The sequence below is a fragment of the Hippoglossus hippoglossus genome, chromosome 2 (genome assembly GCF_009819705.1).
Source record: "Hippoglossus hippoglossus isolate fHipHip1 chromosome 2, fHipHip1.pri, whole genome shotgun sequence".
NCBI classification, from domain to species: domain Eukaryota; kingdom Metazoa; phylum Chordata; class Actinopteri; order Pleuronectiformes; family Pleuronectidae; genus Hippoglossus; species Hippoglossus hippoglossus.
This window is the reverse complement of record NC_047152.1, coordinates 713,092-737,291: the sequence shown is the minus strand read 5'-3', so window position 1 is coordinate 737,291 and position 24,200 is coordinate 713,092. Positions and strand designations below refer to the sequence as shown.

General features: G+C 45.5%; 1 protein-coding gene across 2 annotated transcripts; it reads right to left on the bottom strand.

Moving 5' to 3' along the window:
• Nucleotides 1–1,148: 1,148 nt before the first annotated feature.
• On the bottom strand, nucleotides 1,149–7,391 carry LOC117777671 (SLIT and NTRK-like protein 5). Of its 2 annotated transcripts, none has more exons than XM_034612522.1 (2): nucleotides 6,468–7,391; nucleotides 1,149–4,627 (listed from the first exon to the last, which is right to left on the bottom strand). In XM_034612522.1, the coding sequence occupies exon 2, from the start codon at nucleotides 4,567–4,569 to the stop codon at nucleotides 1,942–1,944; it is 2,628 nt and encodes an 875-aa protein (XP_034468413.1). In that variant the 5' UTR covers nucleotides 4,570–4,627; nucleotides 6,468–7,391; the 3' UTR covers nucleotides 1,149–1,941. The 2 variants fall into 2 exon arrangements, with proteins under 2 accessions (XP_034468413.1, XP_034468403.1); XM_034612512.1 differs by lacking the exon at nucleotides 6,468–7,391 and adding an exon at nucleotides 5,303–5,882.
• Between the last annotated feature and the right edge of the window lie 16,809 nt (nucleotides 7,392–24,200).

Below are 24,200 nucleotides of genomic sequence, written 5' to 3'. Positions count from 1 at the left end.
TGATAATCATTGCCTCTGAATGAACAATTAAGGGATGGATTAAGATTTCGGAGGGTTGTCTGCCTCCTCTCCAGAGAGATCCCTGCCAGTTCAGGAACATTGAATTCCTAAATGGTGACGCTCGCTGCACACTGAAAATGGTGGCGCGGTGCATCCTCTGCATTTTTATAGACCTACTTTGCATATTGGATTTAAGTGGGTCAAGTTAGGAGCAAGTTATCAACAACAAAAAAAAAAGTACATAAAGGATTGAAGGAACCATCAGCTTTTTCTCAACATATTGGGCTTGAAAAAAACAAGGACATATGTCTAAGAGGTGCTCACACGTGAAATAAACCAATAAAAAGAAAGGATAGAAGCAGAAATGTGAAAACAAACCCAATCCAGCAGCTGCACGTCTTAATCCGCATCAAAGTTTGGACCCATGACATTGTTAGAATGCTAAAATAGCATTTTTATTCCGCTCCAATTTTGTTGAAATAAATAACCAAATCACCACTTGCCAGGGCGTCGATGTGAACGCTGGCGTTACGGTATAATTGCGAAAGGGACCGCCTCGGATAATGCTCATTGATTGAAACTCCATTGATTCGAAGCCTCACCGAGACACTAGTTGCCCCTCGGAGTGAAGCACACCCATAGTGTGCCTTGATCTGCTTTGATTGAGTCCGCCACACGGCCAAATTGTCATCACCCCGGAGTGCATTGTTATTTGATTACGCAAACGAAGAGAACTTCGCAGCCCTGCAGGGGACCGCACTGTTTTTGGATGATTGGTTCAGCCCCCTGTCTGAAAGTGAAACCCCCCCCCCAAAAAAAACAAAATCATAAAATCCCAAGGTTCCTCCATCATATCAACCAGCAACAGCTTCAATGTTCCTCATGAGCACATTATATGAACCTGACATCATGTTTTATTCGATGACAATAACATAGTTTGGTCAATATAGTGCAATAAGTGCAAAGCAATCAAAACAAATTAAAATTGATAAGGGATAGAGAATCTGCGAATGCTTGTATAAAAATAGGTGTTACATTGATTAAAATATCAGTATTACACAACATAATTAATACTTCAAATATCCTTTATGAATTTTGCTTTTGATAACATATCAATTCTACATATTGAAAATGAATACCCATATTCATTTTTAATATAATAATCTCCTTTATGAGACTCATTTAAAGGCTAACTCGCCTTTCCAATTCCAAAAAGTGCAGAAAGCATACAAAGACACTTTTTTTATCATCTTCTTCAAATGAGGCAGTCTTTTTTTTTTTTGTCCTTTTTTTTTTTTTTAACATTGGGGGTGTGCCACTTTTCAAAATAAGCCACTTTTACAATGCAGAGCTACAGTAAATGAAACTACAAACATAAGCTTTTTCAGAGGATCATGAAGAATGATGACACAGGTAATATTGATGTAGAATCAAAAGTTTTGAAAAGACATGGCAGATTATATCAATAAATACTTACTTACAGTCTACAGCAGAAAATAGTCCTACACAGTTTTCGATGATCTGCTGTACAGTGTTTTTGTCCGGGAGTGATTTTTATAAACATTTTTTTTTTTTTTTCATCTGATTCACAATAAACCTTATGCATGGTTATATTCCTGAAAATGAAGTTGGGTAAGATTTACCTGTACACTTACATTTCTGTGTGTTATTTCGATCTTCACCATAGAAAAATAGATTTTGCATCATCAGTTAAGCGGAGCAACTTTGTTCGTCCGTGTCTCAGAAAGCTGTATCCGTTCCTGTAATGTCATGTTTCAGAAATTAGAATAAGATTGTTCGGCACACCCCGTTTTTTTTTTTTTTAAACTCCATTTCGCCTTCGCTTGTTTGTATTGTGCCAAGGCACCCCTATGAACTGAGCCACTGTTTCAAGGAGGGTCAAGAGAGACAAATGCTTCGTTACATTAATGACTCTGTTGCTCAGAACTGGCTAAAGGTGGTCTGTTTCTCCAGAACTTCGAGGTAATCGGGCTCAGACTGCAGTTTAGCTTTTAGCTCCAAATACTCATTTCTATTGGGCTCGACATAGACAGTACTGGGTGCCGTGCCATAGAGCACTGTTTCTCTTATCCTCTCCGGGTGCAAGAACTGACGTCTGACATCAAAATTTGGGTTGTACGTGTACGACACCGGCCCCGTGTACTTGAACTCTAAATTGGCACCTGCGGGGAGGGACGGGATGGACTGATGGGGCGACTGCTTATCCGGCTCCAGGATGCCTCGGAAGAAATGGTCTGCATCCTGGACGGGGGAGGGGTTTTCCCGGGGCTCGATGGTGCTAACACTGTACGTCGGGCTCCTCATCGTGCTGCCATCCCTCTCCTCGTCTGTGGTACTCCTGTATGTGACCTTGAGCTCGTGGAGGTCACGGTAATCCTCCACTGTGTTTCCCTCCCGTGACCTGTAAATGGGGTTTTTGCACATGTGGCCCATGGGGTGGGGAATATACTCATAGACGTGACTGGCCGGGGCCTTAACTTTCGGGCCGGAGCGGTTGCTGTAGAGGCTGTACTGCAAGTTAAAAGAGCTGACATCTGAATTGTTGGTGCTAGTGCGGTCACTCTGTGACTTTTTGCGCTTTTTCATCACTACAACAAACAGCCCTGCGGCCACAAAGACGGACATGATGAAAACAAGCAGGAGGCTGAGGATGAGGACAGAGAGGGGGACAGTGCTGCTCGGGGTGTTGAACTTCTGCGGAGCCGCTGTGGTGACGACCCGGTCGTCCATGGGCTCGTCCGTCGGGGTACTCGACGAGACGTATGCATCGGAGTAGTCTGGGCAGAGCTGCTCCGACTGGATGGAGCGCAGGTCCACTGCTGTGTGGCGTTTGGGCGTCTCGCACACGATCTCATTAACCACAGTGCCAGCGCTGAGCTGCTCCAGCCATATCTTCATCCCCACTATGTCACAGGAGCAGTCCCAGGGATTTTCAAACAGATCTATCTGCAACAGCAGCTTCAGCTGATCTAATACACCACTCACAGGCAGGTTTTGGAAATGGTTGTTACGCAGATTCAGCCGAGACAGAGAGAGGCTGGAAAAGATGCCCACAGGTAAGGTTTTCAGGACGTTATTGTTGAGGAAAAGCAGCTGGAGGTTAGGGAGGTAACGGAAAGCGGCCTCATCAACCTCCTTGATTTTGTTGTACTCTAAATAAAGATACTGCAAGTTCTGCAAACCAAAAAACATTTCTCCTGTAAGCCCGTCCATGAGATTACCATTTAAATACAGCCTACGCAGGTTGGTTAAATCCCCAAAAGCCCGGTCGTGGATCAGTGTTATCCTGTTGTTTCCCAGGTGAAGCAAATCCAATCCAGTGGCATCGACAAAATCTGATCTCCGCACCACAGGGATGTAATTTCCAGTGAGATACATTTTTTTAGGATTGTATGGCTTGGGTTTTAGATCAGAAATGCTTTCAATCTTTCTCTCTTGGCAGTTGACATTTAGCCCAATTTCAGATATCTGCAGATTACATGTGCAGGTTGTGGGGCAGTCCAAAGGCACAGGAGATTTGGTCTGAAAAGCAATGATGGGGCCATAGTTGTGAGGGTTGCCGCCTGATAACCGGGACGTGGGCTTTACCCTAGTTCTGTTAAATTGTCGCGTGCCCTTGGTAGGCCTGGAGGAGGACCTAAAAACAGCCGAGGAGGTGGCAGAGGCGGTGACAGAAGCAGGTGTGGTCTGGTAATATCCATTAGTGCTGCTAGGGGGCGCAGGCCTGACCGTGTCCTCTGGGGGTCTTCTTGGGCAGAGTTCCTGCTTCGATACCTCATCCAGGTCCCTGCCATGGAGCCTGAACGGCGTCTCACACACCACCTCCCCCACCAGGGCCGTATATGCTATGCTCTCCAGCCAAGCCTTCAGAGCGATGAGCTCGCAGGAGCAATTCCACGGGTTCTCCTCCAGTTGTAATTCCACAACTTTGTCCATGTGCTCCAGGAGGCCGATGTAGGGGAACATTTTTAACCGGTTTCCCCTCAGGTCCAAGTGTGTCAGGGGAACATTCCGGAAGATATTCGGAGGCAGGGCAAAGAGTAGGTTGTCGTTCAGTATCATAACTGTTAGTTGGTGCAGTTTGCTCAAGGCATTGGGTTCTATGTTGGTGATGTAATTGTAATCAATCTGCAGATATTCCAAACTCTCCAGTCCCGCAAAGGTGTCATCCCGAAGAATTTCGATCTTGTTGTTGTTCAGGTGCAACCTTTTTAATCCCTGGAGCCCGTTGAAGGCGCCGGACTCCACCTCCGAGATGTCATTGTTTCCCAAGTGCAGGATGGTCACCCCGGTGTAATTGATGAAATCGTTGACTGACAGCTTCTTCAGGAGGTTCCCTGTCAGCAGGAGGTGGTACATGGAGAAATGGACGGGGCTGATCTCCGTCAATCTGATGATCCCCCGGTTCTCGCAGCTCACCGTCAGGATCCCTTCCTTCTCCTCGCATGTGCACAGGTTTCGACAGATCTCCCCATAATTGTCATACATCTCGACCAGCCTCAGAGATGATGCAATCAGAAGGATTATTTTTAGGATCCAGATATGCATTTTTCCTGGGAGAGGGTGCCCCAGCTCACTCAAGTGCGGTACCAATATGAGGAGTCATCTAAGGAAGGGGAAAGAAAAGGATGGGTTCTGTTTTACATAGAGCATGGAAATTACATATGTGAAAACATGTATTTACAAAAATGTATATAGAAAGGGAATCAACCCCCTACAGGAGCCGAATCCCTGAAGAACAAACATAAGACATTCATAACAAACACGGAGGCAAAGACAAGTGGGCCTATAGATGTGTGTTCATTATGCAGATGTGCTATGTCGGCATCCTTTTTGGCTCGTGACGGTGTCAGAAAACAAGTGACCCAGATGATTTTTTTTTTTCTTCAAATAATCGCGCACCTAAACGATAACATAATCCAGTTGATAAAACAACTCCCCGCGGTGGATGGCCACTGCGCATTTTGATAGCTCGCCTGAATTCCAATTCATCTTGGGAGGAAGAAGAAAAAAAAAAAAGAAAAAGAAGCTTCGCCATCCACCGTGTGCAGACTAATAGATCTGCTCTTTACTAATGCAATCTCTTGAGAATTCCCACAAAAAACAAAAAAACCCACAAGCCCCACTATCAAGATATCTCAACGCACATCGCTGTGCGTGAACGGGATGATGTGGCGTCTCGCTGTTTCTTCTGCGATTCAATCTTCTCCCCTTCAAAACTAACATTCAAATCTGGGAGGCGAACTCCCCACTCTCCTGCCCACGAAGGTTTCTCACTCACCCCGCATAGCCGACGACTTGGTAACAGTGGGGAAACTGTCGGATCCCTTTTCTCCAGCTCCGTCCAAACAACATAAGGACGGGGGTGTGGGGGGGGGATCTATTCGCATGCTATGGTTAAAATAATCCTGGGTGAAACAAAAACACCGGCTCTCACTGGCGAGTCGGCTGCGAGAAGGCAGCCAGTGTACATCTTAAATCCGGCCTGCGATAAAAAAAACAAAAAACATGTATATGTGAAAAGCAGCCGACAAGGCGACAGTCGCAGCCCTTCTTCTGCCCACGGGTGGAAAAAGAAACGAGAGGAGTTGATCACAGGCAAATAAGCAAGTGCGGGTGATCTAATGGCGGGTCTCGGATCGAAAATGCATTTTGACGTGGAGTAAATAATTCCATAATCAAGTATTCTGTATGGCATCTGCTATATAAAAGGTTACAGATAGTCGCCCCCCCCCTCTCTCTCTCGCTCTCTCTCCTTCGCCTCTCTCTGTCCGCCAGAGACGCGTGAGCGCGCGTGCACACACACACACACACACACACACACACACACACGCACACGGTCCGTTTCTTAAAAAGAACACACAAGTCTACACACACCGACCCACTAAATCTACCCAAACGCGCGCGTACGAACATGCAAAGATATGCTGCCCATGCATGGGCTGTCCATGTCTGCCCCCCCCCTCTCCCCCCTCTCCCTCCCTCTCATTCATTACCGTGTCTTACATTTGAGTTTATTATCACCGCCTCGAGAAAATGCCCGTCGAACCTGTGCGTGTAATGAAGACGTTCTCGGAAGCGCAGTGGCGGTGGGTGCTTGGGATCCGGAGCGGACGGAACTGTGGTGATCGTATGTGTGGGCACAGAGACGCAGGCTCCGCGGGGCTGGTTGCGGCCACAGCAGCAGACACGTCGCTCGACAGCATCTTCCGGAAAAAAAAAAAATAAATAAAAATCTGGATCAACTTTGCGCCTGGCGAGGAAAAACAGTGATTTCAGCACCACGGAGAGGTCCCCGTCGAATAGCGCGACGTCGCGTGGAAAACGGGGATTTCAGCACCGCGGACAGATGCCGCTCTGATAAATATGTTAAAGCATGTAATGTCGACAAGAGACAGAAGAGACAGGGAAAGGGAGAGAGAGAGAGAAAATCATTGTCCTCTTACCGTGTTGATCCCGGTAAACGCCAAAGCATCCCGAAAATCACGGCTGTGCCCCTTCTCTTCCCTCCAGCCTCTGTGGGAACATGGGTTTCGTGGTTCCACCTTGCGTCAGGCGTTGGGAAATGAAATAAGAATAATACCAAAAAAAAAAAAGAAAAAAAAAAAAAAAAAAAAAGAATCCTCAAAGTCAAGTCTCCTCTGCGTTTAGCTCCATGAGCCGGGCATCGGCGAGCGCATGTACGCGGGTCTCGCTCACGCCGAGGACGTGACGGCAAAAGGGGGCTCCCGTGTTCTTCCAGCGGCGGCCGAAATTAGCAGTGTCATGTCGGAGGAGCGAGCCACGGCCAAAGTTCGCAAACGCGTCGTAATCCCACATCAGACGCGTCCTGCCGCATGCATTTTAACTGTGACTTTCATCCATGCGCACTGGCGGAGCGCGGAGGAGAAGAGAGGCACGGATATTCCCCCCCTCGCCTGTGTGCCAGTGGTGCGGCTGGTACCAGTTTATGCACAGATCTGCCCAAGGTCTCGTTTTTATTTCGGCTGCCAGACACATCGACCGCACATCAGTGGGTAGCGCTCCTCCGGCGTTTTCTCCTGCACCTTTGGACGCGAGAATCCGATCCGCCGTCTCCAGTCCCGCATGGGTCACAAGATATCCCGCGTATGTGCACACACAACGCGCAAACACAGGCTTTATCACCCCCCCCCCCACCGCCACCACCACCACCAACGTTTCAACTAGTGGAACTTGATCTTGGTTGGTGCAAACCAGCGCATCCCCTACAGCGATGGACGTATTATGACACAATTACCATCGTATGACAGCAGGAATCACTCGTGAAAAACGCATAAATCCCCCAATCTCTGCACTGTCTCGGCGCAGAAATGAAAAGCAATTTAATGCGTGCAATAGTCTTTAAGGGGGTATGGTAATGTGGAGGCGGTGGGCTTGGGTAGGAGGAGGAGGAGGAGGAGGAGGAGGCGGAGAGGAAGGGGAGGTGGGGAAGAGAAAAGAATAAGGGAGGCTGGATGTAGACCCGTAGAGGGCAGCACAATGATGAAAAAAGGCATCTTGGCCGCCTTGCATGATCCAGGCTCCTCTGTGTGCGTCAGTGGATTTGAATTCAACAGCAACAACCATTAGATCAGTCACTCAACATCTTCCCCCCCCACACGTTTGAAAGCCACAACTGGACAGGACAAGCTCCCCCTCCCCTTAATACTGGCAGTAGTCATCAAGGGGCCTTTTGATTTCCTCAGGGAGAAGGGGGAAGCAGATGCATATTGCCCTGACACTCATCCTGGATCCATCATGTCTCTTCATTATCCCGTCTGGGAAAGATATTCCTCCAGACAAGCCGGCTGGAAGACATTTCTTATTAGCGCATTGTTTGCATTCCCCTCCCTCACATTGTTGGCTCTTTGAGCCCCTTGCTATGACAATGTGCGCCGTGGAAACACAACAATAATCAGTCCGTGTATCATTGTAACTCAAAGATGACCTGCGATCTACTTTCAGCTCAGAGTTGGGATTAAAGTTGCATCAGACAAATAAGGTCAGGCCAAACATTCATTTATATACCTTGAATCTCTTTATGGACGCTTCCAAGTGCAAAGATTAAGCCTATAGTCCCAGGAGACACATTTTTAAAAAAAGATCTGCATTGAAAGAAATGAATTTACTGTAGGATTAGGCGTAATCCAGTTTCGCTGCGTTTTAGCCCCCTAATGCTGCCATGTAGCTGCAGGCGCTCTGTATTTTTACCAAACCGTGGCTTATCTGGCCCCCGTTGAAAGAGCGAATCAAGTCAAAGCCACAGCTGCCCTCTTACCCTCTTTGCTGTGGGACAAGAAAACTTTAGAAGCACTCGACTAAAGCCCGCAACAGTAAATCGAATTAAATCCAGCATATGGTGGATCGCCATGTCCAAAGAGATTTCCCACTTAGTCAGTATTGTGTGGTAATAAGTCAAATCTTATGCTCTCTTTAGCATGCAGGGAGCGGCAATAAGCAGATGTGGCATCCGTGCCGCCTTTCGCGAAAATTAACTGTGCAGTTGCATTGAATTATCTTAAAGTCTCTCGCTCTGTAATCGTATTAACAGTGGGCTATCCTGTGGGGGGGGGGGGGGGGGGGGGGGGGGGGGGGGGGGGGGTGGACAAATCGGTATCTGTGGAACCCCCGGCTGGAATACAAAATCCAGCCGGGTGTTCGCTCCCTCCCTCTGGGTGAGAATGTGGCTGGCTCCCCTGAGAGGCACCGCGGCATCAAAGAGAAGAGAGTAGCTGTCCGAACTCATTTGGTGCCTTAAAAGACTTGTCGATGTGACAGGTAGATGCCCTTAATGAAGTAAAACCTGAATGATGACAGCTGGGGTGTGTTTGTGCAAGGTTTATAGACATAACTTTGGTTTGTCAAAGTTCTTTACACTGGTATATGTGTGTGTGTGTGTGTGTGTGTGTGTGTGTGTGTGTCCGGGGAATGTTTCCCACACGAAGCCACGTGCGTGCATGTGCACACAAATTGGAGGTTTGTGTGCATGAACATGAATCTGCCCTTCGCAAAAGGCTAATGGGTTCATGCAAACGTGAACGATATTCACCCAGATTAGCTGCATAAAACACACAACATCATAATCATTGTAATCTGGGGGAAAATGTTCACGGAATTAAATGGCAATGAACGTTCATATTAAAGGGAGTGTACCACACTTAGTTTTTTTTGACGAGCTCATCAGAATAACAGCTATCATGTTGTGCAGAAGGTGAATATGTATTTATTTATTCATTTGTGAATGAATGAACAAAAAAACAGAGAAAACACTTTTGACAATGGAGGTTTTACACCTCTCCCAACATTTCCGACCCCTGCTCCGAGAGCATTATGGGTAATGTAGTGCTTTCGATACAATTAAAACATCCGGCCCTTTAAATTATTGCTAGTAGTTCACGAATTCGAAAGTTAGAAACCTGTAACTATGATTGTCACAGCTTCAGGCAGCTCATGGTATTTTCATTGTCTGCCATCCTGTTTTCTGCTTTGCTCTCATGTGGTTCCAGAACCCAGCCACTCCCCCCCCCCCCGCTCTGCATCACCTCTTCCCACGGATTCCAATTACCTGGCCGGCCCCACCCCCCAGACTCACCTGCTTTCCATCAGCCAATCAGTCACCCATTTCCTGTGTTCTGTGCCCGATTGTCTCGTGTGTTGTCCTAGCTCTCCAGCGTTGTTTCTTGTTTCTCTGCCTGATTCCTGTTCTGAACTTCCTTCTTGGACCCTGGATTCCCTTTTTTCCCCTGCTCCCTATTGGATTTGTTTGCCCTCGTTGACGGCCTGCCTGGTTTTGACCCCTGCTCCTTCGTTAAACCTGAACTCTTGCTACATCTAGACTGCTCAAGTGTCGTGCTATTGGGTTCTCGTTTGCCATTTTGTGTACCCTGACAACAACGTGGAGCTGAGAGACGTAATGTGGCCGAAGCTTAGTTCATTTCTAGTTCTAGTTCATTTCCAAATGTCATTGTAATGTTGTCTAATGGGATGAACGTGTGCTGGCCCGGTGGCTTCATTTGGTAGCGTTGACATGGTAACTGCACCGTGCGACTGTGCCAGACAAGCACGACGAACCAGAACAAAAGGTTGTATCCAGGTACCAGAATTAGAGCAAGCTCCGTCTCCACATCATATGCTTTCCTCAAGGAATTGATGAATCATTTTTTTTTGTTCCTGTTTGAAACTGACGAGGACATTCGAAGCGGGTCAGTCCACCATGATCGTGAACTTCCCTCGGCTACACACATCAGTCTGAGCATGCTGCGGTGGAATCGGTTGTCATGGTATTCTCATCCAAAGTCTGGAGTTTTGGACTCGGCTGTCTGTGCCATCAAAGGTATCGCCTTCTGGTAGACAGGAGCCAAAATCAGTGAGCAGGGGAAATAATTAACGACAAAAGTGAAAGAAAAAAAAAACATCTCGGTAAGGATGTACACCACAAACCCTGCACCAGTGATTCTTTTTTTGAAATTAATTTGAAAATGGTATATTTAGAATTCATCTTCCCGCATTTCATTTTACAGCTCTGCTTGATGAATTGAGTTCAGTGAGGGGCTTAGTGTGCCGCCTTGAGCTTGTCGTGAATAAAACAGGATGAACGTGTCTTACTGGACCTTTTATCCATACGTGTGATGAGCAGATTTACTATAAAGCAGGCACAGACTCTACTGCACCTATTTTACTTAATATTGCTTCTAAATCTTACAATTTGGATGTATCGCCATGCAGGAGGTGTATTGAAAACTCTCCCTGCCTTAATGGAAGGCAAATTCTTTTGTCAGCACGGCCTGACATGCATTGTGCTATGATTAACTCGTGGGGTCTCATTTGGCTCGTGTGTGTCCAGAGGCCAATTGGTGCTGCCGGCAATTTCCGTCATAACCCGGTAGGTCTACAACAGGTCTCCGGGGGCCAGGATCCATTCAAAAACGCTGATAATATGGAATTAGAAAAACAATTTTGGTTTGACAGCAGAATCCGACCGGCACATCTTTCTCGGGCTGATAACAAGATGCGGCGGGGAACATCGCGGGGAATTTCCTCGGAGAGAAATTGCTTTACATAAACAATGACTAAACCCTGGGAGCCTTATTTGGCCCCGCGTAATGAAATGAAGGCTGATGAGACAAAGCGAGGATGGATCGGACTGGAGAGTGGAAGCGTTCTGTTGCTCTGTGCTGGTGTCACTCCACCAATCATTCCACTCAATTGATTCGGGCCCTTGCGGTGCCACATTTAATGTGACTATCATAAAAGCCAATACAATATGGGCTTATTAGCTGTATTTCATTTTGACAACTCAATTAAACATGTACAAATAACTATCAACACTAATAATCGGTGACTTTTTATTCCCAGAATGCCTCCCTGCTCCCCCCGCATTGTCAGATTCGTGATATATATTTTAACAAAAAAATGGGTGCAGCAGACACCACAGATATCAGCTTCCTGTTTCCAACAATTTTTTTCCACACGTGAAATAAATCTCTCATAGACCTTGAGGTGGAAAGTCAGCGGGATCCCACCCTTAGGCTTAATATTTCATGCGTTTCTGTCAATGTAGGGATCCTGTTCACCTCCGACTCCTTTCTCAGCCAGGAAGAAAGGAATTCGAGACACAGAGAATTTAAAAGTTTCCAATACAAGTTGGAAGTGTCCTTTATTGATATGTCAGGTGTAATTAGACAATGAGGCCTCGGCATGTGTGTATAGAGGTGATTTTGCCAGTTATAACTTCTTAAGTTATTCCCCAAAGTTGTATGTTGCAGGAAAGTTATTGTGCTCCATCTAGAACACAAGAATGACACCCAGGAGACGAGTCTTTTAAATACGCCTGTTGCCATGATCCATGAACCTTCCCCTGGGAACTCGTAAAATGACAAAGACAAATCCCGGATCCATCCCCTAATGTGGATTTGCACAAAATGGGGATGGTTTCTTCCTTGACAAAGGCTGCATCATTTCACCAAACTTTGTGGACATCTGTTCAAAGATACCAACAAACCGAGAGGGGTGAAAACATAACCACCTTGGTGGATGTGAGGAATCAGCGACATTACATTCATTTTGTTTGCAGAATAATTTGAAGGTGGGAAATAGGAAGAAAAAAAACGTTTAATCTTGAAGATAATCTAAATAAAACATGGCAGAGAATCTGATTTTGCACGGGCCTAAACAAGTCGTCCATCTGTGATGAAGCCATGATCCCATTACCAAGGATACACTCCCTGCCCTAAACAATACAAGTGACTTTATTCAGGTTTTCTTTCTTCTGCATCGACCTCGTCCCGACACTTGATAATCGGCCATTTGCTTTTGTCACGATGCTACCTGTCGAAGGCATGGCCTCTAATCGAAAAGCACCGCGGCAAAGGCCCGTGCATTCACCACAGCAGCGGATGATGTAGAGCTCTGGGTGTGATGCCCCCCTCCCCCCCACCACAAAAAAAAAAAACAGAGCGGGAGCACAGCTGCTGTGACAGCCATGATTGATGGTCAGGGCAGGACGAGAGGGGTTGCGCAGGGAGCCCTCGCCTTTTTTGTTTTTCCCCCCCCCCCGCCTTGACTTGGCCCGTGCCGGCGTGAGCGAGGTAATTTAAAACTGTTGAATCGGTAACATGCAAACTTAACCGGGGGGGCTTTAATGAAACGAGCTGCTGACGACGCGATAAGCGCATCCTCGCCGCATCAGCCGAGTGGACGGGCTTGACGTATTAGCTCAGCCGCGCCAAGGAACAAAAGCAGTGAACCGCAACCAACTCAGGTCCATTCATTTGACTGTAGTCAGCGAGCATGGCGGCTTTTAAGGTTATGAGTGCACTTTGGGTGCAAGTAAGTATGTCTTTTGTAAGTTTAACTAACCAACCCGTCCGTTAATCATCCTGTCGGGAATCAATCATCAAGGAAACTAAATCGATGTCAGTGCTTTTAAGACTCATGGTTTGAATCCACTCTCACAGGCTGGATACAAGGAACCTGATGTGTACAAATGAGCTTGAAGGCTTTAAGCATGTCTAAAAACTATACTATTATAAAGTTGCTGCACTGACAAACAAAGCAAGAGGGGGAAAATGGACACCGCGGAGTAAATGGTCGAGATTTAAGCGGAATTTGAATCCGAGCAAAGGAAGGATGTCACATCCACCGTGCAGACAAAATATTCTCTGTAACTGTGAAGGCAACCTGGCCATGAAACTCTAATGTGGGTAGAAAATGCTTTCAGATTGTGTCTTAAATTCATTCACGTACATAAACCACCTCCAAAAAAGGGGTCTGGGAATCATTTCTACCGTCGATCACTTCCCATCTCAGTAAACCTGCTACACACACACACACACACACAATTGGATAAATTCTCCCAATCAAGTGCAAAGCTGCTTCGTGCAGAGCTGCTCTGAAAAGCCTCAGTGGAATCTAAAATGAGCACCACTTAGTGGGACTTCATGGACGCCCTTCAGGTTGGAAAAACAACAACAGGTAAAAGAAGTGGATGACAGGTCACACGTGGATCTGTACAAGCTGGCAGGCTCGTTTTTTCTTTTCCCACATTTATCTGAACAAGCTCCGACAAGGCCACTATTTTCAGAATATTCACCTTCCTTTCTCTCGTTGCACTTGCAAACACCTTGTCCGCAGTTCGCCGAAACCTCACCAACAACTGAAACTGTGCGGAGCGCAGTGCTTAAATAGGATTATTAGTTCCATTTAGTCATTAGGACTGAACTTTCACCAATTTCAAATTAAAAATCACAGCTAGATCTTAATCTTTGAGTGAACAAGTCAGGGGGAGAGTGGAGGGGTGGGGTGAGGCTCACCAAGCCAATTAGGCGAGCGATAATGGATTTACAAGTCACTAGAGGAACCATTTGCCCTCTATTTAAAATAGTCAAGATAATTAAAGTATATTCAAAAAGATCCGAATGAGAATATCAGTGTGTACAAATCAATTTAGCCAGCCAGCTTCTTTTATATTTGTCAAATCCATAAGGGAGGCGGGCCGGGTGACAGAGACGTCTCTCCGTTTGCAGCTCCATCCAGCTTCAGACTTGTTCCCGCTTACAGGCAGATGCCGGCCCGGAATCTGTCTCCGACCTTCTGACACGACCTCAGAAAACACTCTTCCTCAACAATTAGCAAGGCGTGTGGAGCTCCAGTGTTCGATATCGTCGAGCTTCGAATCTTTCCCCCGTGCTTTGATGATCGAACGGCTTGATATTTCCGTCAAACGCTGCCTTTGTCACTCACTCCACCTTTCGGCTCCGATCTCTTGAGCCACATTAAAAAAGGTTCTGTGTTCGCGATCCTCCTCTTTTTTCTTTTAAAACCCCTGTGCCGGTTTCACAGACAGTGGGAAGTACTGGAGGCTTCGCAGCAGCAAGTGAAGGTTGAGGGATTGCGCAGAAGCTGGGCAGGGCCTGACAGTCTGGGCACTGGATCAGTCACTGGATTTGGTGGCTAGTGGCTGGTGGCTAAAGCTATCCCCTAGGTGCACTGACAGAGCAAACTTGCCTCATACTGGAAGCGAGCTTGTGTGTGTGTGTGTGTGTGTGTTTTGTGTGTGTGTGAGTCTCTCTATATATCTGGAATCAGGATTTGTCTAGCCTCTGGTGCACTCCCTGATGGCCTAGATGGAGAGTCAAAACAAGCCGAAGATGCCTATGGCCTAGAAAAACAGATTTCACACAGTCAGTGCTATACTGACAAGATTACATGAATGCTGCATTGTATTAATACATCATTACATGATTACCAGGATGTGAAAGATGCCTGCATTACAGCTCACCATCTTTCTCGTCGGCTCTCTAATTCAGACTTGCAATTATTTGCAGCACAATAGTCACATAACACAGCAAGGCATCATCTTTGTGTTCCCTGTGAATCTTTTTACAAAAGGTAGATGAAGCGAGGTCAAGTGAAAGAGAAAACTTTGGAGGGAACTAGTGCAGACTGTTGGGCAGCGGCGATCAGTGAGCGATTTGTATCAATTTGTAGATAAATGAACCTTGTGAAACATATTGTGGGGGGGGGGGAATCATTTATGTCAGCTTGCATCAGATTTCGGGGAGAAAACAGAAACATCAATAAAAGAATAGAAATGACAATTCCTATCTCGACCGATGCGAGCGGGGGATAGCAACAATCAATGTTCACGGTACAAAAACCCAGCTTAGCCCCCCCAAAAAATATTCCAGTGTTCCACCTTGTACTGTATCCACAAGCAAACAATAGATAGCACTTGGCAACACAAGGGGGATGGGTGGTTTAAGAAAAAAGTGTTGTGTTGATATTTGATTTTATTTTTGGTCCTTTTTTTGGGGGGGTGAGTCATACCATTAGCATAAAATTACTCTTTCCTTCCCCTTTTTTTTTTTTTTTTTACGTCTCCACAGTCTCACTCCTCAAGAGGGACCTGTCAGACCGATAGGGGAGTAATGTGCATCATAAGTCAGCGTCAGCTTCAATCATTCAGGTGAAGGGAGATTGTGGCTCGTGTCGAGAGTTTGAATGTCACGTTATTTGACATGTGGAGAGGAAACGCTGCGCGTGTGTGTGTGTGTGTGTGTGTGTGTGTGTGTGTGTGTGTGTGTGTGTGTGTGTGTGTGTGAGTGAGTAAAAGAGGCAGAGAACTGGGGAGACCCTGTGATACTTTCAAACAATGCTGATAGAAAGCGTGCATTATTTATAGCAGTGAGACGACAGGAACCTTATCTGATGCCAACGGAAATGTGTTACAGAGGAAGCATTTTTTTTTTCTTCTTAGTCATTGCATCAAATATTAAAAGTCACCCAGAGTTAAGGTCACCAAAAATAATGCCATGCTATTAGACTTATAGAAAGAAATTGCTTATTGCCGACATTGAGTCTCATGTATTGTTTAATAGAGACAGTTATTCTGAATCATTATATTCACACCACATAACCAGGTGTTCTTTTCCCGGCTCACTCCCTGACCATGGAAGGTGATGCTCCTGTGTACAAGGTGAATCCATAAAGAAGTTTGGTGTGGAGGAAACTTTTACCGGTAGATCCCTGACCTAAACCTAACCTGTCACCTGTGCGGCGAACTGGAATTGCCTCCCGTCCTCTGACACAGCATCAAAATGCTGCTGGCTGAAAAGGAGAAACTTTCTTATCAATGCCGTCTGTACAAACATGCTAGTTTTGCGACTTCGTGAAAATGCGCCGATAAAATAAATGCTAATAGTGTATTATACTGTGCTAAGTGAAATAGTGCTAAATAACCTGAACTGACCTTTTGCCACATATGCACCTGATTTCTTCTGCGGATTGGATATTGCTCGACGACATGAAAGTAAAGATGTAAGTCACAGACTGTATATAAAGATGGACGACGCATCTCCACTTCCTCCCACTATCCAGAAATAAAGCTAAAATATCCAGGATACAGGATGCAAATGCTGCCATCTTGCGCATTTGGAGTCTTTGCAGTTGCGATGGCGTGGAGCCCGAGGAGCAAGACTCCGCCCTCCGCTGTCTATTACGATGTTTCAACCCACATTCATAGCATCAAACAGTTAATTAAAACCAAACTTAGTGGACAAAGTTGCACTAAAATACACACGAGTGTGATAAGAACGACAAACTAGTACTACTAGAAGTCCTTTGACCTTTTAGTTTGTGCCATATCCCATCCGCTGACAGTGAGGTGAGATTTACAACCTGTACTGCAGCCAGTCACAAGGAGGATTGGGATACAGTCGGCTAGACCCCATCTGTAGGTGGTTAGGAACGTGTTATGACCATAATGTACATAAGCGTGAATGCAATATGTGCTGTTTTTAGTGGCATGAGGAAGATCCAGCGTGAATTGTTAGACACCTTTACATATAATCAGCGAAAAATCGGAGAGATGGCTCCTTTGAATGCGAGGTACACATGGCGTCCTTGACAGAGCGCTGAGTGTGTCTGGCCAACTGTGTGAGTGACCGGCGCACATATTCTGCTCCCGCGCCAGTCGTAAAGGAGAGGCGGCACAGAAGGTGACGCAAGCCGCCTTGTCCATCATCCCCGCCGCCTGACACAACGCGGGGCTGTCGAACTCGCCCGGTTGCCGCGCGCGAGCTCAGTTGCACAGAGTTACACCATAATAGCAGGAGGCTGATGCCAGTGGTTGGAGGGGTGCTTGCTGAAATGTCCTTTCAGTGGAACCACTGATGCAGCAGGGGACGGCTTGGCTCAGAATGCACTTGGGTTTGAAGGGAATTCTTTTTTTTCCACCTCCCAAGTTCTCAAAAGATGAATTGCACTAAATTCCTCGACAGTCTTTGTCAAAGAATCTCATGTGATGACAACAGTGTGGATCGCGTGTCAGTATAATGGCTCACAGCTGCGCAGCTCATCAAACAACAGCCTCCCCCCAGGGCGGAATTTGACGAAATCCGACAACTATTGTTCTCCTTATTAATTTGGGATCTCCCGAAATCCACTCCTCCGTTACCGAGCTAAGTAGAGCGTCTGTGTTTGTGCTCCCTCGCTCCGTGTGCGCTCTGTCAGGGAAAAAAAAAGCAACAATTAGCCAGTGCACAGTATATGTCCTTCGGGGGGGGGGGGGGAGCGTTGTCTTGGACACACTATAGACAAAAGTATGTAGCTTTCAGTCCCGCGTTGACAGGACACAATCAGGCCAGAGCAGCTGTTTATCCTGGAAGCTAGGTGGAGGACGGGGGGCTGTCATGACGTTCCAAGACCAGTAGCTGGTTTCGACTGTTTGCTGTGGCGGACAATGTGTTTTCAGACAAAGACACACACAAAAACCCACAATGACCCCTGGACAGCTGTTTTGGCAGCAGAAGGGATCATCCAAATTTCACTTCTAAAGCAGAGAGTATATGGTCAGAGTCGCCGGGGGTTTGGCTGTGACCGCCGATTGGACTCTGGAAGTAAAACAACCCAAAGGAAGGGGATGAAAAGTCTAAAAAACAATCCACATAAATGCTAAGTTTGGTAATTTAACAGAAAACAATAATCAATATAACTCGGCAACGTGTTTTCTCAGAAAAAACGAACTATGGCGAGTAGTTTGGACGATGTTTTTAACCCCCTGCATGTCTCACAATACCCATGATTCATGTCCAGTTTTCTATCACGTAGATGTAAAATGAAACATGAGTTCATGCTCAGTGAATCAGAGAACTTCTCCAATGTCTTGTGCTGGAGCCAACTGGAATGAAAAGTATCTCCAGTAAATGTTTCGTGGCGCTTGGTGAATCGCGACAAGCACAAGGGAATTCTTACAAATCTAATTACCTGAGATAAAAAAAATGCATTGTGTGAAGATGAGGGGTGAAAAAAAAAAAAAAAAGAAATCACGGATTTGGTTCAAATTTTAAAAAGCAATCACATCCTGCTTTGTGCTTCAAGGTGGACATTTTTAATCAGCAACTTTTTCAAATTCATTTCAATGAACCAATTGATTTTTTGTAGACGTGTTTAATTTAAAATGTTCAAATAATCTGCGGAAGGCATATCTGGAGAACCGTACATCTCATCTGCTTCACACTCAGGCATGTGTATTGTTAAGGGCCCTAGGAAGTGCAGTGTCACATTTGGTGTGATATGTTCAATATTAATAAACAGGTGACCAGTACTCAGTTTGAACTCGTCTCCATTCTCAAGCTAATTCCTCAACCTTTCCTTCACTCCATCCCTTTTATCCACCTGAGTGAGCACTACCCGAGTAAATGGGGGAAAGTGCCGCCAATAAATAAATAAAAAACAAAAAAGAGCTAAATGAATTGTTCGAATTCTCAAACGAAAGAGGCATGGTGACGGTCTCCCACTGCCAGTTTGTTTCCTTCCCTGGAAATAAAGAGAGGTTAAAGAGAGAGTAAAAAGATGAGGAGCGAAGGTGTTTCTCCCTCCCAGAGGTAATTACATATTGATCCGAGTCACTGAAGATCTAAACTGTGACACTGTGTAGTTTTATCTTTAAAAAAAGGAACCGGCCTATGCTTTTTTTTTTTTTTTTTGTCTTTCTTCGCCCCCTTAAATTCTACAGTGGCTGAGAGTGAAGAGAAATGATATTCAGCTAATTACATTTTCTTGGAGCCGTTCCTCTTCCCTTGTCTCCCGCTTTCAGGTCCCTGTTGTTATGGACTCACAATTACTCGATAATTAAATGGTGGAGGTCTTTCAACTTGACTGTTTGCAAAGTCCTTTATTCATTCTACGGGGGGGGTGGGGGGGGGGACTTTTTAAATTACCCAGTCACTCCCTTCCTCTCGCCTCCTCACTCTCCTGCTCTCCGTCTCTCAGACGCTGTCTGTCCACTGATCCAGAACAGCCTCCGGTCACTGATTAATCAAATGTGTTCCTTTTGGTATTCAAGGCCTCTGCGGAGGATTCAAATAAAAAAATATATATTTTCTTTGAGAAAAGTGACTGACTTTTTCTTCTCTTTTTTTTTTTTTTTTTTCCGAGGATGCCAGAAGTGATGAGCGATATTAACAAAGCATTAAAAGAAATGGCATCTCAAGGCCACTTGCATTTGTGTGAAGAAGGCACTTTGAAAGCTGAAATAAATAAATAAAAAAAAAACTTTAAGATGATTAAGCATTCATGTCACGGATAAAGCTTTTGCGATTTGTTCCGAGAGCTGCTGACAATTTTCATTTAGCCATATCAGCTGAGGAGAGAGAAAATGAAAGGAAGTTCTTTAAAGTACCGCCAACAAAGCGCGCCCTGCACGACCCCCTGTTATTGTAAAATTTCAAATCTGTGTTTTATCTCGCGCAGTTGTTTCGCAACACACTTCTTCGGGGTCTGGTTCAGAGTGTGCACACTTTGTCTGACTCACTCAGAGTTTTTCAGCCGAGCAGACCGAGGTGTTGCATCACAAAAGCCCCGGAGTGTGCCTAAGTAGGAAAGCATTTATCCCTTCAGCTCTGACTCTCATAGAGTTTTTTAAACTGCAGGACATCAATATCCGCAGGTGTTTTATCCCATTCTCCTGTCCTGTGTCACTAAATAATTATTCGCGGGATTAGAACAACAGCAGCATTAGACAGAGTGCAAATTCTCCTTCAGGGCTTTATGATGGGATGTGCTCGATTTGTACGATACCAATAACATTGTTGAGGATCCGTACGTGCGTGCTTTAAATAGGGTTTTCATTTACAAACCATGGTGTTTGATAAGTATATTACAGAAGCATATTATTGATGATTAATAGAACTAGAGAATGAAATAAGCGGCATTTTCTGAATTCACAAAATGAATAAACTATCTTTGTTGTGAAGTAATCAGTTTCTGCTGAATCCTACCTACCTGCCTATTTGGTCATATTGGGAGTAGTGTCCCCCTCCCCCCCCTATAAAAGCCCACTGGGTACAGATGGCATTGTTATTAGTTTCTTAAGGATTTTGAGCTCTCTCATTAATTCAGCTCAACTGAATGCAATTTGCCTCTGTAGTATATTCTTTTCGTATTTTAATAACAGGAGCCCTGTCTTCCTCTCTGGGTTTAATGTGAGGCAGTTTCTATCTGATCTTAAAGCGCTCCTTTCCTTTAAGAGCTGTGACGCGATGCCGTTCTTCGGTGTGAATTCTTAGCCAGTTAAGCCCCATTTCGTTAAAATGTAAATATCATATTTCCCTTATCTGTTCCATCGCCTCTGCCGAGCCCTGAGCCTCCTTCCCATCTCTTTTATGCACTCCATCTCCATCTTATTTTTTTCCCTCTTTTACGAGAACCCCATTGAATGTCTTTGAAACAGCCTCATATCATTCTACCTTCACTTCCCTGCGCACTGCCTACTCTATCATTTCCAGGGGCTGGAGGGCCAAATTGAGCAATATTCACTTGTATTAAAGTAAATGAAAGTGCCTAATTTGCCCCAAAATTGGACTGTTATTTTTTAAGGCATCGCAGGTGTCTCGAAATGGAGGGAGCAATTTTCGAACATGTAAATTGCGAGACCATATTTTCACGAGACTGCAAGGGATCATTTGCTGGTTGTTTCAAGGAGAACCTTTCCAAATTGCCGGCCAGCTCACAGATAATCAGTCTTATCTAGTCTGGCCTTACTTCCTACTCTTCCATCAGTGCTGGAGGGCATGGTTTCTCATATGAAGATACATATACAGACAAATCAGGTGTTTCGCCTGATGTCTTTATAGACTATTTGGCAGACACTGCTCACTGCAAATTCAATTATACCCAATTTTAGTTCTATCAGGAAGAGCTAATGCATGTTAACAAGACGTTGTCAAATGGGAATCTGGATTTTATAGATCTTTTTCATCGCATCCTTGATTGCTTTGCACAATCATTTAATTAAATGTATACTAAGAAGTGTAATTGCAAGCGTTCACGACTTTGCAATCTGCTGTTTGGCTTCTACTGTACATATGTCAGCAGAAAGTTTGGAGCGTGGCGCTTGGCAGTGAAGGAGGCCAGTCGAAACGCCACATGGCGCCAGTATAGGTTATGAGCCCTGCCTCCTCTGTGTTAGTGGATGGGACACGGAGCAACCGGAAAAGTACAAAGAACACGTCAAATAGAATTCTCAAAGAGGGTTTCTGCCCTTGACTTGAATTACTTTGCTAAAAAACGATTGGCCCAAACAAAGAACACCGGACAAGCGCTGTTTCTCTTTATAGCGAGTAGCAATCCTCCTTAATTGACCAAACGCTGGTGAGGACAGATGCTCACTTGACTCAACCTGCTTCAAGTCACACTTCCCCGCTCTGATATCCAACTGCTCGCGCCCCCCGTGCAACAGTTACATCACATGGGTAAACGTATTGAGAAGACATTTTACTGTTTTTTCTATTCCTCCCACTTCTCTGACATGTACATGAATAACCTCTCAGCCCCACAGTAATTGCTAGATATAAAATAAATGTCATTTCAACCTCTGAGGTGTCAGGATTTCTGCAGAGGTAGTTTGGGGCGCCTCAGAGAAGCAGCAGCAAGGGGGGGGAATGTCTTCCCCTCGCACTCGGAATTATGCCACAACCGAGCTACTGCTTCGAAGTGCCATCATTTTGCCTTTGAGGACAAAAATGATACCTCAGAAGTTGCAGTGAGATTTTAATTTTTTTTTTTCCCCTTTTCATCAAACGTGTGGCAATTCTTCCCAGGTTTCTGGCGAGTGTTAAGATGCACGAAGACCCGCAGTAATGAGGAAGGAGCATTAAAAGACAAGCGGGGCTGATGAAGAGAGTCAAAAGCACATGCAGTCACTTGTAAAGCATGCTGTGAAATGATCAAACTGGTCAAGCAAAAAAAACCGGCTTAATGTTTTCCAGTAGATGTCGGACTGTGGTTTTAGCTGCATACTCAGCAGGAGCAGCCCCTGCACACCCTCGGCACAGATGCATATGAAAAGAGTCAAGTAAGCCTTCTGTGAGCCAGAATGGCCAACTGAGCAGGGGCAGAGGCTTCTATTGTCTGTGCAGCATGAGACACTTACTGGGCATACTGGAAAACACCCTGCAACACCAGATACAGACGTCAACGTTAGAGAGTGCAGAGCCTTTTGTCCGTACCCTGCGTTCATCTCCTCGTATTTGTGCACGTACAGATGACTGATGAGGACAAAACAGTCAAAACGGAGCAGTGCCACAAGAAATCATGAGGGCGGCGGTGTAGCCGATAGTTCGAGCAGGACGATCATGGGACGCGAGGAAGACATTTCAACGATGGCAGAACTTTCTGAAGAGACGTTGCAAGTTGGACCAGCTTCTTTTTAGCAGTGCAGCAAAACCCTCAGCTTAACAACAATGCCAACGCGAAGGACGCAGGTTCGCGTGTGGGCAGCGATGGTCACATCTTTTCAAACCAGACTTATCTTCTTTTCGCACACGAAGGGAGCATAGACGATCCTCAAGACCCGAGTGGGCGTGTGGAGGAGGCTTGTGGACCCCGCCGACAGATTCACGACCGTGTCACCAGCAGTCCTGCGAAATGTCGAGGGCATATGTGCCATTTAGAAAAAAGAACTGAAAAAAGGTCTGGTGCTAAATTTGCCTCTGCCTGGCAGAAGGGTAAGAGATCTATGCTCCGTGGCGCCGAGCAGATATCTGCCCTTGCCGGGCCCCAACCTCGCCTTGATGAACGAGAACAAAAGTTCTCCATAGTATATTTAATGAGTTTATTATATCACGCCCGTGCCATTCTATAGATTAAAAGGACTAAAGGAGTAACACCCGATGTGTGGCGCACTAAATAAAAGACTGGGGCTCAACGTTTTATGCAAATATACTTCATCAGTGCAATATGCTTTGTGCAGGTTGCAGCGGAGTAAAAGTTAAATTATTGAGAGCAGTTGCTTCTTGGTTTTTGTGTATTTCTGGAAGGGATTTGATTCTCTAAAGGGGTCGGGCAATTTCAAATGTGAGTTTTCTGCTCATTAAATGTTATTCCCATCTGGATCAGCCATGTTTTTTCCCTGCTCTTCGCTTTCTTACCAGGACGGATTTGTAACATTCAGTCAGTTGAGTTTTGTCTCCCCTGGACAGACATCAGACTTATTTTACACCCATCAAAACATGTCGGTTTCCTGATTTCCCTGTTTAAAGTGCATGTTATATTACATGGCCGAATGCTAATCTGGGTTTTCCATGTGGGAAAAACATCCCCAAACCAATGAGGAGTCCGTTTTTTAAGAGATTTTTTTTCCTGGCTTCTCATCCCACTACGACCCCCCCCTCCCCAAGCGCCCAGCTCCATGTTAAGCTGCATCATAACAAATTTAAAATGCAGGTTCCCAATGTGGCAAATCAGACTTGCATGCAGTAAGCCACACGGGGAATGCCTCCCCGGCCAAGTTGCACATGTATGTTCACAAACCCTCCCGGATAGGCCACTCTGGCACACACAGATAAGGAAAATTGAAGAAATGATGTGAAGTAATGGGCACGACAAGTGCTAATCCTACCCAAATGGTATATGCGATGCTGTAAAAAAAAAAATGTCTCCCAATATCCTGTCAAGATCCTCAAATGCAGTTAATTGTGCCCACTGTGAAACATTGGTTCACTTTAAACCCTCCGTGCCCTCACTGCGGCTCTTGCGCGCTGACCAGCGAGCGAAAAAAGATATTAGTTTGCAAGTCGTGCGCACAGCCTAAATCTGTCATGAAAGGTTTGATAAGGGCCTTCTTGTATTTTCTCTGCTTCCCCCCCCGCCCCTCTCTTCTTGTCGTTCTCCCCACCAGC